The sequence below is a fragment of the Sturnira hondurensis genome, unplaced genomic scaffold (assembly GCF_014824575.4).
Source record: "Sturnira hondurensis isolate 20B ecotype Veracruz unplaced genomic scaffold, ASM1482457v3 Scaffold0004136, whole genome shotgun sequence".
NCBI classification, from domain to species: Eukaryota; Metazoa; Chordata; class Mammalia; order Chiroptera; family Phyllostomidae; genus Sturnira; species Sturnira hondurensis.
This window is the reverse complement of record NW_028076767.1, coordinates 22,243,907-22,259,149: the sequence shown is the minus strand read 5'-3', so window position 1 is coordinate 22,259,149 and position 15,243 is coordinate 22,243,907. Positions and strand designations below refer to the sequence as shown.

Genomic DNA, 15,243 nt, shown 5'->3' with positions numbered 1-15,243 from the left:
GCAGCCCCCCACCACCACCACCTTCTGAAAGTTTGCTGGGGTGACCCGGGCCCCTGGGGCCAACCTGGAAGGGCTAGGACACAGTAAGAGGTAAGCAGCAGCTCTCCAAAAGGCCACACACCTCTGACTCGGACATCTGCCTACAAAATGAGAACAGTTATCACCTCCCTCCCTGGGGACTCTTAGCAGGCTTCATTGGTGGCCAATGACAATAAAAACTGTTTGTTATTTATAATGCCCAGTAGCAGGCCGTGTCTGAGGACAGCGCCCCAGAGCACAGGGACGACGTTTTCAGAATGTGATACAAGTGTGGGTTGAAAAACGTCAATCATGACCTCCTTCTCGAAACTTCTCGAATAAGAAATGGGGATGGACAGTCAACCCAGAGGCCAAGAGCCTGCCCAGGCTCACCAAGGTGCACTGGGTGGCCACTCCTCCCTGCCTGTTCCCTTAGTGCTGGAGCTCCTTCAGCACGGACCCATACCTCTTCTCCTCTTGCTCCACACTTGCCCCTCAGTCACATCTCATCCCAAATGCTGATCAGTACTGAGCCCAGGGGCTCTGACTGATGATACAGACGCGCACATCTCAAAGGCTGCTGTTTAACACTGAACTCAGCATGCTCCTCCCCCACCCGGGCCCAAGCTGGCTCCTTCCCCAGGTCCCCATCATCCTCCCAGCCACACAAGCAGGATCACTACAACACAGTCATTTCCAAGACGCGTGGATCTCCAGAACACACTGTATATTGTTAAGTGAAGAGAAAGATTTGAAACTGTGTTTACTAGTGTGCTATACTGTGTGTATCAGAGGGGGACTATAACTGAATATATCCCATACATATGCACTTACAAATGTTTTAAAAAAGAAAAAAAGGAAGGAAAAAATCAAAATAATAAAAACGGTACCTTTCTCCAAGGAGGACATACAGAGGATCCAGAGACACATGAAAAGATGCTCAACATATCTAGCTATCAGAAAGATGCAAATTAAAACCACAATGAGATACCACTTTACTCCAGTCAGAATGGCCATCATAAACAAAGCAACAAACAACAAATGTTGGAGAGGTTGTGGGGAAAAGGGGACCCTGGTGCACTGTTGGTAGGATTGCAGACTGGTACAACCATTATGGAAAACAGTATGGAATTTCCTCTGAAAACTAAAAATAAACATGCCTTTTGACCCAGCAATTCCACTGTTAGGAGTATATCCTGAGAACCCTGAAACACCAATCCAAAAGAACCTATGGACACCAATGTTCATTGCAGCACAATTTACAATAGCCAGGAGTTGGAAGCAACCTAGATGCCCATCAGTAAATGAATGAATCCAAAAACTATGGTACATTTACACAATGTAATTCTACGCAGCAGAAAGAAAGAAGGCGCTCCTACCCTTCACAACATCATGGATGGAACTGGAAAGCATCATGCTGAGTGAAATAAGCCAGGGGGTGAAAGACAAATACCATATGATCTCACCTTTAACAAGAACCTAAACAACAAAACAAACAAGCAAGCAAAATATGACCAAAGACACTGAAATACAGAACAGGCTGACAGGGACCAGAGGGGAGAGTGGAGAGAATCACAGGGGAAAAGGGGAAGGATTCAAGGATAAGTATAAAGGACACATGGACAGTAACTAAGGTTGGGGGGGGGGCTGGAAATGGGAGGGAGGTGGGAACACTGGGGTGGGGGTGGGCAGGGCTGGGAATATAAGACAGAAAACTGTACTTGAACAATAATTAAATTAAAAAAAAAAAAACGGTACCTATATGGGGAGAGGGAGGGGAAAGGGTGCAAGATCCTGAGATGAAAGGAAACTTCTGTGACTCTGTCTTGTAATACAGTTTTGACTTTGGAAATGTTGTATATAAATATTCTAGATAACTTTAAATTAAAGAAAAAAATCCCTAAAAGTTAGAAACAAATGAAAGCAAATTAACCTAACTGCATGTCACGGTGGGAGCACACCTGTGTGAATGAAAGAACTGCTAAACACGGTACTCTGACCAGACAGCACCCACCAGGACGGTATTTGTGGGCCAAAAAAAGAACCACAAAGACATCTTAAATTTCATTCTGAGTCTTACTGTTAGTTGTGAAAAACAATGTAGTTATATTATTTTTAAATTATTTTGAGAGAAAGAGGAAAGGGGAAAGAGAGACACACACACACAGAGAGACTTGTTGTTCCATTTATTTATGTATTTATTGGTTGATTCTTGTGCCCTGACCAGGGATCAAACCTGCGACGTTGGTGTACTGGGATGACACTCTAACTGAGCTATCTGGCCAGGGCACAATACAGTTACTTTAAAGTTTAACAAGTATATTGCAGGTGTGCAGAATACAGTTGACATTAAAAAAAAACTCTATCCTTAGAAAAGTCAGCTGGTTAGCTTGGCCCTTGGCTGGCATCTGGGAAACCGAGTTTTGTGTGGTTCCCACCATTCCCAGAACGGGTAAGGGTGGCTTGCTGTGTCTAAACTGCGTGTGCAAACGATAAGGTTTATGCTGAATACCTGCTCTCCTTCTGGAAGTCTGGAGTCTTAGTCTGTGCCAGGCAGAGGTGCTTACGTGACCTGTCCCCAGTAAAACCCTCGGCAAGAGTCTCTAATGGCCTTCCCTGGGAGACAGTAATTCAAACGACTCGATGGAGTGCTCACTGAGACCATGTGAGCTTTAAAAAACTAAAACTTAAAACATATCAAATATATAAACATATGTTCAAAATATATGAAAACCAAGCTTCACTGGTTAAAAGTGGAAGCTGCTAGAGCCCAAACTCACTACTCTGAAAATTAATAAATAAAGAGAAAGAACCAAGCATCGATCCTGCCTTTTAGCATGAACAGCATTTCAGAGCAACCACACAGCCAGTGAGGGAAAGGTGTTCTTCGTTGAAGAACTCCAGCAGCTAAGAAATGGAGAGGGAATAAGGGATCTAGGCACTGATCACCAGTGGAAGCTAAACCGATAGGTGGGTGACTGATGGGGACTTTTTGACAGGGGGATTGGCCACCTGAACCCACTGACCGATCCTAGAATCTCTCAGTGCACAACAACCAGACACAGTCTGCCTGTTGATGACACATGACAGGAAGTACACAGCACCAACTATGAAGTATTCTCACCAGATAACCTGATCTGAATTGAATCAAGCCTCTACATCAAATTTCCTATTGATAGGAAATATGGGGAACAGAGAAACATGGCAAATGACACCACAGAGAAGCAATCAGCCAAGTCCTGGATGTGGATACCATAGGTGACAATGACCTACCTTCACCAACAATCAGTGTCCTCAGAAAAGTGGGGGTGGGGGTGGTAGTGGAAGGAGGGTGTACAGCTGTAGCATAAGAGTCGAAAACAACAACAAAAAAGGCAATCTGATCATTTCTTACATTTCATTAAGTCGCTCACTTAAAACCCTCGGGACCCTTTTGGCTGCACCTCTCACTGCGTCCCCTCTGTATTCCGACACCGTCGCCTTCATTCGGGTCCTTGCACTAGCTGCCTCCTTGACTCCTCAGCTACTTGCAGGTGCACGCCCCTCTCCCTGCGGGGGAGGAGGTGGTCCAGCCCCTGAGTCCTCCCCCTGGCCACACAGCCTCCTGTACTTCTCAGGAAATGTGTGTTTCATGTGTGCCCTGCCCCCAAAGACCAGAAGCTCCTGGAGGGCAGACCCTACCTCTTTCAACAGTGTGACGTGTAGGGGCACTGAGTAGAAATCTGTGGAACACATGTGTGAACAAATAAAGTATGAATCACATAGATCAAGGCTGCCAGGCGGAGATCTGGAGACACAATGTATCGACAAAGCCCAGCATAGTCCCTGCTGAACTTCGTTGCTGCGATATCCATTTTCAGTACCCAGCACCCAGCCTGAGGGGCTGAGTGAGGCTCACAGAGAAGGACTCACCGCCTCGTGGGACTTGGGAACAGGGATGAGGATGGCCAGCACGCAGATGAGCTGGAAAATGGCCCCCAGGAAGAGTCCGTACCGCAGCAGGTTCTCCAGGAAAGTGGGCTCTGGCACCTCGGGGGGTGAGAAGTCCAGGTCGGAGGCCATGGCCTCAGCTGCCTGCTGCCTGCAGTCTCCTTGGGCTCACACACTCCACGGCCAACGTCTAAAGGCAAAGGGTAAGCGTCACATTTCCCCAGCTGCGTCTTCAATGGTCCCACTTCACACACACACACAGACATGCAGGAACACATAACACAACTGTGTTGAAACTGTAGCAATTCTTGAATCTAAGTGGAGGATATATGGATAGGCATTGAACCGTTCTTCCAGTTTTTTGTTATGTTTGAAAAGGTTCCAATTATAAAGTTAGGAAAAGTAAGTAAACGCAAACATTTCAATAAGAATCTCAAATCAACATACGTTTACCATAGGCCTGCTGTGTTTCAGGTTTTGCTTATGTGTTCGCTTATTCATCCAGTCATTCGTTCATCAAATACTTACTGAACACCAAGCACTGAAGAGGGAGCAGAACAGAGACACCCGTTTTCCTAGTGCCTACATCTCAAGGAAGAGGCGGGCAAAGAACGCATTTAGATATGAAATGCCAACTAGTTAAAACTGTTCTGAAAAAACGTAAGGGCATCATTTTACTTTGTCCAGTGTAACAGGAGGTGCTCTCTGGAGGAGACAGGAATAAAGTGGCAGAGAAACGAAGTCTCAGAGTGAGCCACTGAGCACCTCGGGGAACATATCCCAGGCAGAGAAAAAGCAAGTGCAGAACCCTGGGGCAGGGGTATGAGTCCCAAGTGGCCAGAGAGGGGCTCCGGTGAGAGACAGGAAGGAGGTAAGGTCAGAGAGGAGTGGGGGCTGACCTCGCAGGACCCTCATGCTCCCTATTTGATTGAGTAAACTGTAAAGCCGCAGTAGGGATTTCAACAGAGAAGTGACTAATAAATGGAGGAGGGGTGCAGACTGGACAGGGAGAATGGTGCCAGGCCACTGCCAGTAACTGAAAGATGCGGGGGACATGGACAACAGGGGCAGTGGTGGAAGGTCTGGTACTGGCCCCTCACTCCCAACACCCTAGTCAAGCTGCAAGAACTGCCTGTAATTCTCCGAGAGCCCTGGGCTCTTCCACAATCCTGGACCGCTACCCAGGCTGCATACTCTGCCAAGGATGCCCTTCCCCATTTTTACCGCTTGGTGAAACCCCGGCTCTGCCGCCAAGGCGAGTTCAATTGCCACTTCCCAGCATGCCTTTCTTACTGCTCCCGCCCCCAGTACGACTGAACTGCCCCCCTTCTGGCAGAGCACCCACAAGTGGCTTCCTTCTGCCCCCCTCAAGGAAAAGGGGGCAAAACTACTTTGGAACTAGACCCAGCTGACTCGAAAGCTCTTCGTGTTTCCAGAAATCTGTGCGACAATGCAACTTTCTGCTGCATATGAGCTCTCTAACATGGGGGCCAAGAGTCCCATGTGGCTATTGAGAGTTGAAATACAGCTAGTACAAGCTGAGAATGGCTGTTCAGTTAAATACACACTCAATTTAGTAGACAGGATGAATGTCAGAATGTAAAATAGCTCACTAAGAATGTGTTACATTGATTATATGTTGAATTGATATACTGGGTTAACTACATTATTAATTTCACCTGATCTTAAACACGAGCCAGGGACTGGAAAAAAGAACAAAGCTGGAGGATTCACTTTCTGATTTCAAAACTGGTTTCAAAGCTACAATAGTCAAAACAGTGTGGTACTGGTATAAGAATCTAGGACAGTGGAAAAGAATAGAAAGCCCACAAATAAAGCCTCTCAAGGGAGGTGGGGGGCAAAAAAACCTAACAGAATCTATTTATTAAAAAATTCTGTATTTGGCCCTGGCTGGTGTAGCTCAGTGGATTGAGCGCGGGCCTGAGAACCACACAATCGCGGTTCGATTCCCAGTCAGGGCACATGCCTGGGTTGCAGGCCAGTTCCCAGCAGGGGACTCGTGAGAGGCAACCATACATTGATATTTCTCTCCTTCTCGCCTTCCCTTCCCTCTAAAGATAAATAAATAAAATCTTAAAAAAAAATTCTATATTTGTTCTTACAGGCTTAAACTTCAGTCAGCTTCAAAGTGCTCCCCATTTGATGCAACACACCTATTGAGGTACTTTTCCACTGATTAAAACACTTTCTGAACTCACCGATTCTGATGCCTTTTAGTACGTTAGCCATTTTTTTGTTTCAGCTCTTCCACATCGGCAAAATGTTTCCCTTTAAGGACATTTTCATTGGAGGAAACAAAAAGAAAGTCACTTTGGGCGAAATCGGGTGAATAGGGAGGGTGGAGCATGAGTGCCATGCTGTTTGGGTTAAAAGCTGCTGAACACTCAGCGCAGTTTGGGCAGGTGCGCTCATAAAGCACCCATCACGAAACAGGCAAACATGTTGTAAGAATCTACAAGAAAAATTCACTGAAGCTGGACACAGCCTCTCACAACAATGCCAGCTGGTGCACTGATACAGATGGGTTTCTAGAACACTCATCTAGTGGGGGGAAGCCTGCATACAAGAGACCTGCCCTCCAGAAGATAATTATAGTTTGGGAGGATCTCCTCTTACATATAGCCAATTCATTTCTGAACAAGGGTTACAAGACCATTCAATGGGAAAGGACAGTCTTTCCAGCAAACAGTGCCAAAAAACTGGATATCCACAAGCAAAAGAATGAAGCTGGATGCCTACCTTGCACCAGGCACAAAAATTAACTCAAAATGGATCAAGGATCTAACCTTAGGAACTAAAATTATAAAAGTCATGGGAGAAAATGTGGGGGAAACTCTTTGTGACATTGGATTTGGCAATGATTTCTTGGATTTGACACCAGAAGCACAGGCAACAAAACAAAAATAAAACAAGCTTTCATAAGAACGGAAAACTTTTGTGCATCAGAGGACACTATCAAGAGAGTGAAAAGACAGACTGGAAAAGGCTGGTGGTGTCTCAACAGGTTAAACGCAGACTCGCCATTGGTCCAGCTCTCCCACTCCCAGGTACACAAAAGGACTCAGACAGATGCCTGCGTATCAACGATCTCAGCTGCATCATTCATAACATCCAACAGATGGAAACAGCCCTGGCCGATGTGGATAGTGTCGTCCTGTGCACTGAAAGGTCACACGTTCGATTCTCAGTCAGGGCACAACTGCCTAGGTTGGCAGTTCGGTCCCCAGTTGGGGCATGTACAAGAGGCAACCCAGTCAATGTTTCTCTCACATCCATGTGTTTCTCTCTCTCTCCAATAAATGTATCCTCGGATGAGTATTTTTTTATTTTCTAAAAAGAGAAATCACAAGGTGGAAACAGTCAAGAGTGTATCAAACAGGTGAACAGACAAACAAAATATGGTATATACACACAAAGGAATGTCATTCAGCTGTTGAAAGGAATAAAATCCTGATACACAGATGAACCCTGAAAACATGACACTAAATGAAGTAAGTCACACACAAAAGAATGTTGTGTCATTCCACTTCTATAAAGTGCCCAGAGCAGGCAAATTCAGAGAAATAGAAACTAAACTCTGAGTCACCGAGGGCTAAAGAGGAAAGTGGGGAGTTGCTGTTCAGTGGGTAGAGTTTCAGTTTGACATGATAAAAAGTTCTGGAAATAGATGGTGGTGATGGTTATACAACGTTCCGAACACCACTGAACGGTACACGTAAGAATAGTTAAAATGTTAAATTTTATGTTACATGTATCTTACCACACACAAAAAAAACCAACTTTATCTGCCCTGGCTGGTGTGGCTCAGTGGATTGAGCGCTGGCCTGCGAACCAAAGGGTCACTGTTTCAATTCCCAGTCAGAGCACATGCCTGGGTTGTGGGCCAGCGTGGGGCGTGTGAGAGGCAACCACACATTGATGTTTCTCTCCCTCTCTTTCCCCTCCCCTCCCCCTCCATCTAAAATAAATAAAATCTTTAAAAAAATAAAAATAACTTTATCTGTTTCTTTTTACTTTTTAAATAAGGCTACTAGAAAATGTAAAATCACACTGGTAGCTCTGGCTAGAGATGGTCCCAAGACCTTCTGTGCTGGCTTGGCAGCTTCGTTGCTGGGCATCGTTTTTCCAACAAGCAGGAGTGACTAAAGGACGACCAAAGTGCCCTTCTCACTAAACAGACTGAGATGTAAGCAAATGAATATCGTCTCTTTTTCAACCCAGTCGGTCACTTAGGAAGGTCCTGCGCTTGTGCCAACAAGGTGGCCCGCCTTTTCCAACTGCTTGTCTTCTTTAGGAACTGGCTTCAAAGCCTGAGCCCCGCCCCCGCCCCTTTTGTTTCTCAACAAGCTCATTGCTGGCAGATCCTCCTAGCAAGGATCTGACTTCTGGAAAGAACCCATATCATCGGGATCCAAGAAGTGTGGTGAATCAGGTGGGGCCGTGAGCTCAGGAATACCATCTTTGGTCAAATACCAGGTATGACGCTAAGACACCAGGCAGATTTGGGGGGTGGCTCATAAACTGGCCCTGAAGTGAATTCCAAGGCAGCTGTGAGAAAAGCTTCGCTGGAGGAAACACACAGCCCCGACAGTTTTCTGCACCTTGTGCCTTGTGAACAAGGTATGAGAAAGATCTCTCATTTCTTCAGTGGTACCTTATAAATGCACATTTTAAAAAATGCCCTCAGCAGCTCTCTCCCCCTCTCTAGCACACCCGTGCTTTTCCCCAGCCCCTTGCTCCAGGCGCATTTTCCTTGCCTCACTCTTTCTCCTAAACTCCAATGGCCCTTCCTGCCTCTGTAACTTCTTTGCTGAGCCCATTTCTTCTATGGCTCATTTCCGCCACCTCCATGACTTTCTAAATAAACTTGTGTGCGTGTGTGTGGGGGATATGCCTTCAGTCCCAAGCTTTACGCTTAAGGCTACGACATGCCTACTTGGCTTATCAATAGTTAAGATTTACTAGAGTTACTTAGAAATTGTTATGAATATTTACAGTACGATAAAAACATGGGGCCAGGGATCAGAAATCGCACGGGCACAAAGCCAGGCTCCATCAGCAATCAGCTACACTTTGAGCTGGTCTCCTGACCTCCTGGAGACTAGATGTTCTCAGGAGCCAAACAACAATAATATCTATTCCAAGCTATAATGCATTTAGGCTTTTAAAAAAATAATGGCAATCAGGCAATACATAACAAGGGCCATAAAAGTGATTATATCCTTTAACTGAATAACTCACTTCCTAGAATTTACAGTAAGGAAACAATTCAAAAGAAGAAAAAAGGCCTCAGGTATGAAAAAGTTCATGGCAGCGCTGCTCATAACACCAAAATGCAGGAAGCAACTCAAGCACCTGACAATAAACCCCCAGCTCAACCCCCTGGCATGGACACAGACACACGGCAAATATCAGGTCAGAGAAAGTCTCTGCAAAATAACGTCCACTGAACAAAGAAAACGATAATGTAAACACTGTGACTGCAACAGTGTATAAACTGTGACTTCTTTGGCTAAAGATCCAAAGAGGCCACAGGAAAACGGAAATAGTTGCTGTTGAAGTGAAGGGGTTGCAAGTTTTAACTTTTGGAATGATACTGAAACAATGACTACAGTTTAAAAGAAAAACCCATGTCCTGTGTTCTCCTTTCAGGAGGCCTGACAGGGTTTAGTGAAGTGCTGTCTGACAGAACCTTCTGCAAGGACGGCAATGGTCTCGAGTTGTCCTCTCTAGTATGGTAGCCACCAGAAACGTGTGGCTCTCAGCATATAAATTTGGCTGCTGAGAGACTGAATTTTATTTTATTTAACTTTAATTAATTTAAAGATCAATAGTCACATGTGGCTAGTACAAGTCTAACAGAAGCATGGTTGTAAAAAGCGCAGGAAATCATAAAATGCTCTGCACGCGGTGCGTGTGCCTTAGAATTCCTGTCTCATTTCCTCTGCACCCCGGGCTTTAAGTCCCAGCCTGCCTGCCAGTATTTCTGGGTTCTCCTTTCGGGATGACAGAAGTCACAAGAGTCCTACTCATCCTTAAGTTTTGGAGGCGTTACCCTCAGGCTCTCCTGTGACAGGCTTTGCTCACCACCCCCACCCCTTGCCATGGTCCCAGAAGCATCAGGGAATGAACCTTTTGCCAGAAGTGCACACACACTCGTCTCATTCCCTTCACAACCACTCTGGGAGGCAGGCAACCCTAATGGGGATAAGGAGACCGGGGCTTGGAGAGGTGACCCGGCCAGCTCAGTGTTCAGACTGGCTGGCTTCTCCAGACGCTGCTGAGGTCCTCCCCACTAGGTCCAAGGTGTTCACACTGCATGACCCATTCGTGAGCATGGCAACCACTTCCAAAGCTGTACTCAGCACTTTTTAACTTTTATTAGCCAGGACTTTAAATAAATGACAATAGAAAATAGCATCTTAGTAAGGGTGGTTACTGTGTCCTGAAGCTTTTTTTCAGTCATATCCAACTACATCCAAGTACAGATGTTCTGGGACCAAATTCAAAACATACTTCTTATTGTCTGAGAAATACTACGCTGAGTCTAATGTTTTTTACTTGGTCCACTATAAGCTCCTGGACAACAGAGACTCTGGGGTCATCTTGAGTTTATTCCAGGGCGTGACTTAAATACTTGGGAAGTGATGAAGCCTAAGCCTGGTTTCCACCTTTAAAGCAAGAGCATCCGCCTCAACAACTGCCCCGTGTGACGGGGAGGAGCTGAGAGGCGTGGGGCTCGCTCAGGCTTCCCCGTGAGTCAGGGAGAACCTGACTGTCTGGCAATGTCTCTAGCCCCGTGGCTCACACTTGCTTAGGGGCAAAGAGGAAATTTCACACCCCTATGAGAATTTAATAAAAAGTACATACCCAGCCCTGGCTGGTGTAGCTCAGCGGATTGAGCATGGGCCTGTGAGGCAGGGTGCTGCCAGTTCGATTCCCGGTCAGGGCACATGCCTGGGTTGCAGGCCAGGTCCCCAGTAGGGGACACATGAGAGGCAACCACACATTGATGCTTCTCACCCATTCTTTCTCCTTTCCTTCCCCTCTCTCTAAAAATAAATAATTTTTTAAAAAAGTACAGGCCCATTTATTACCAAACACAGCAAATAATTTGATAAGGTTACCAGACCCCTTGAGGTTCATCCCTGAATGCCAGACACTAGTGGTCAGAGGCATTCAATTCATTGGACAAATATGTATTGAATACCTACTATGTGCTGGGCATTATTCTAGTTTCTGCTGTGGAGTTTTCCTCCAATTAGTGGCACTCACGCATACACACAAATAATGTAATGTCTGGGGTGAGCACTACAAGAAAACATAAATAGGGAGGAAATAGATGCGATTTTATATGGGTGGTCAGGGAAGGGACTCTCTGAGGTGACATTTCAGTAGAAGCCAGAAGAAAGCAAAGGAACAAGTCATTAAAATATGTTAGGGTGCCCCGGGACGAAGGAACGGCAGGGCTAAGGTCCTGAGGCAGGAATGAACTTTGTCACCAGGAACCGCAGATAGTGAACTGTGCAGGGTCCATAAGCCATTATGAGGACTTTGGCTTTTCCTCTGAGTAAAAGGGGAGCCACGGGAAGGTTCGTAGCACTGATGGTGTTGATGATGACAACGATGATGATGATGATGATGATGACGACGACGACGGTGGTGGTGGTGGTGGCATGGTCTGACTCATCTTAAAATGATCCCTTTCCCAGGCAGCTGCCAAAGAGGGCGGAGGGGCAGGTCCTGGTACTCAGTGACGGAGGCTATCTCCTGCCAGCCTTCGTGGACAAACAGGCACTGCTGGGCCGGAAGATGTGGTTGTTGTGTGCTGTGAAGGCACCAACGTTTCTGGCAATTCCTACAGAAACGAGTTGAAGTACATGGCCCTCCTCTGTAAGCGGATGACCATCAGGCCATCCCACAGCCCCTACCGCTTCTGACCGCATCTTTTGGCAGACCGCTCAAAGCGTGCCGCCCCACAACCAAGCAAGGCCGGGCCACCTTGGAGCACCTCAAGGTGTTTGATGGGATTCCGGGGCACAAAAAAGTTCATGGTGGCTCCCACGGCCCCCAAGACTGGGAATCTGAAGCCTACACAGAAGTCTGCCTCCAAGGGCAGCCTGGCTCCGGAAGTTGGCTGGAAGGACCAGGAAGTCACGGCCACACTGGGGAACAAGAGGAAAGAGAAGGCCAAGATCCATCACCAGAAGTAAAAGCAGCTCATGAAGCTACAGAAACAGACCAAAAAGAACATGGAAAAGCAAACTGACAGATACACAGAGGGCCTCAAGACTCATGGACTCGTAGTCTGAGCCCGATAAAACTGCTAATTCCTTAAAAAAAAAAAAAAGAAAAGAGAGAAAAAGTGGTCCCTCTGGCTGTGTGTTGAGAATCGACTGTAGGGACCGGGAGACCAGTAAGAAGGTTACTGTAATAGTCAGTCACACTCGCACCAGGGAGGTAACAGCGGAGGTGGTCAATCCCCAGGTTTAAGATATGTTTTGAAAAGAAAGCCAACAGGACTGCTGAGAAGTTCTATGTAATCCCTGGAGGTGAAAATATTTTGTGTGATACTGTAATGGTGAACACAGGACATTAAGCATTTGTCAAAACCCATAGAACTGTACTGCACAAAGTAAACTTAGTGAGTACAAATATATTTTTTAAAGATTTTATTTGTTTATTTTTAGAGAGAGGGAAAGAGGGAGAAGAGAGGAAGAGAAACATTTATCAGTTGCCTCTCACATGCCCCAGCTGGGGACTTGGACTGCAACCCAGGCACATGCCCTGACTGGGAATCAAACCTGTGACCTTTTGGTTCACAGGCCGGCACTCGATCCCCTGAGCCACATCAGCCAGTGGTGAGTGCAAGTATTTTGTAAAAATCATTTAGGAAGTCAGGGTATCTCAGAATGGAATGCAGAATGTGACATTCTGCACCTAAATGTATTTAACCACCTCTCTGGAGGGGCAGGGAGAATCGGGTATGGACCTTAGCAACTTTGGAAATGAGTAGAGTCCGTAAGACTACAGGTGAAAGGAACTACACACGTGCACTATACTCTAGCTGACTGAGTTATTCCCACAGGCGACACAGGTTTACAATTCTGAAGTCACCATATGTGTACACTGAACAATTAAGTACATGAATGAGAGACACTGAAAGCTAGGTTTGTCACAGTTGGAGTACGAGGTTGCGGATAAGCCAGAGGAGGCTGGAATGACCCACGCGGGATGGATAAGAGCTGCAGGCATCAGTATGAACTAACTGCTGTTTAGCCTAATATAGACACAGGTGGCTACATAAAGAAAGATTTAGATATGTGTATATATACATATAAGAGATACATGTGTGTTAAATACACACATGTATCTCTTAATCTGTCCACTTAGAGGGACTAGAAGCGCGAGCTTCCCAGCAGCGATGAGAACACTTAGCACCCAGATCTTGGTGTCTACTACCATTCGCCAATAAAAGGAACCAGGAATCCTTGGAGAAATGATCGATTCAAGGACTGAGACAAACAATATACAAGATAAGCCTGGAGCAGAAAGGAAGAACAAAACACTGATTGGGGTATGTCAAAGGATATAGGAGGCAACTGAAAGGGAGTAACGAATATATAAAAACGTGACAGGTGAGTGATCCAGATTAACATCAGAAGTGACAACTTATATTTGGTATTTAAGTGCCTTTGATGTGATGTGATAAGAATGGCACTTTATTTCGGCAGTCTTCCTCCCCATTGCCAGTAACTCATACTCCAATCTAATCATGAGAAAACCACCAGATGAATCCCCATTGGGGGTCATTTTATAACCTCTCTGACTCGTAATAATCAAAACTGTCAAGCTCCTCTAAAACAAGTAGTCTGAGAAACTATTAAACTAAGAGGAAGGAGCCTAGTAAGACACGACCACTAAATGTAATGTGGCGTCCTGGTTGGGACCCTGGAACTGAAAAAGGGCATTAGGGGAAAACTGAGCAAATCTGAACAAAGCATAGACTTTAGTTAATGATACCTTACCAATACTGGTTGTTAATTGGTTGTTAACTGGTTGTTGTGAAAAATGTACTATACTAATGTAAGATGTTAATAACAAGGGAAATTGGGTGTGGGGCATATGAGAACTCACTGTAGTATCATTGCCATAATTATGTAATTATGTATGTAATAACTATGTAAGTCTAAAATTGTTCTAAAATAATTTTATTGAAAAAGTCAACACTGCAAAATAAATAACCCCTGAGACATTTAGAGCTCCCAGACTTAGCCAATAGAAATAAAATGTTCTCTAACACACAAAAAAACAAGATTTCAAGTGTGTTGGTAGGGGATTCTTGGCTACTAATGGATTTTAAAATTCTGTTCTGAAAATTCAACTAAAAGACGGGATAGAAAATCGGCGTCATGAATTGGTCTTACAGCGATGGAAGACCATCGCTGACCAATGATTATAATTCACTCCAGACCATCCACCCCACTACAGCAAATTCCCAAGACGTGCTCCAAGGTGGGTTAAAGTTTGGCCCCATGGAAAGCTAAGCCATCTCCCAGAGCGGCCCGTGGGCTGAAACTGGTGTGCAGATGTCCCGCAAAATGTAATAAATCCGAATTTCCTATCAGTACTTAAAAAGTGTCGAGTTTCACACATTCGTTCCCCACTTGTTTTGAAAAGGCTTCAAACCGTGTTTGCACCGGCAAATACGCACGGTGCACCCTCACCAACTGCTTTGCAGTCATCATCTCATTTAATCCCCAGGTCAAGCCTACGTGCCCGTTGCAGGGGAGGAAATTGAGAACCAGAGAGGAAACCGGAGATCACCCCGTTACAAGGCACTACCGGGCACACTCAGGCCTCGAGCGCCGGATATCTGGCTCCTAATGCTCCCTCCACTCACAGGAGGAAAGCCCAGGTCGTGGCCGTAAACAGCGCTGGGTTCTGCCCAGGCTCTGAACTAAAACGCTGGACGGGACGGGGCCAAGCCTTCGGCCTCACAGGAACCCAAATTCCCATCTGCAAGTAACTTCCTAACAAGCCCGTGGGAAGTTACCCTGGCCGCGCACAGAGAAGCTCAGGCAAACAGAACGGAGCCGCCTGGAACAGCAAGGCCAAGACGCCCCAGCCCAAACCCGTCTCCTTCCCGCCGCCTCTGCGACTCCGCCCCGCCCCGAAGACCCGGCCCGGCCGCCCCCACCGTCCCACTCACCACCGGCGCTACCGCGCGCCGCTCCCCCGGAAGTGGTTCTCCAAGACCACGGATCCCGGAAG

The 15,243-nt window shown here is 46.1% G+C and overlaps 1 protein-coding gene and 1 pseudogene across 1 annotated transcript in view; one reads left to right on the top strand and one right to left on the bottom strand.

Moving 5' to 3' along the window:
• The window catches only part of MANBAL (mannosidase beta like), a 24,678-nt gene extending 9,435 nt beyond the window's left edge, over window positions 1–15,243 (bottom strand). Inside the window, exons 1-2 of the mRNA XM_037044025.1 lie at window positions 15,182–15,243; window positions 3,931–4,138 (exon numbers count right to left, since the gene is read on the bottom strand). Coding sequence (XP_036899920.1) covers window positions 3,931–4,080 — 150 coding nt within the window. The 5' untranslated portion in view covers window positions 4,081–4,138; window positions 15,182–15,243. The remainder of the gene's footprint in view (window positions 1–3,930; window positions 4,139–15,181) is intronic.
• On the top strand, window positions 11,680–12,281 carry LOC118985452 (60S ribosomal protein L13a-like; annotated as a pseudogene).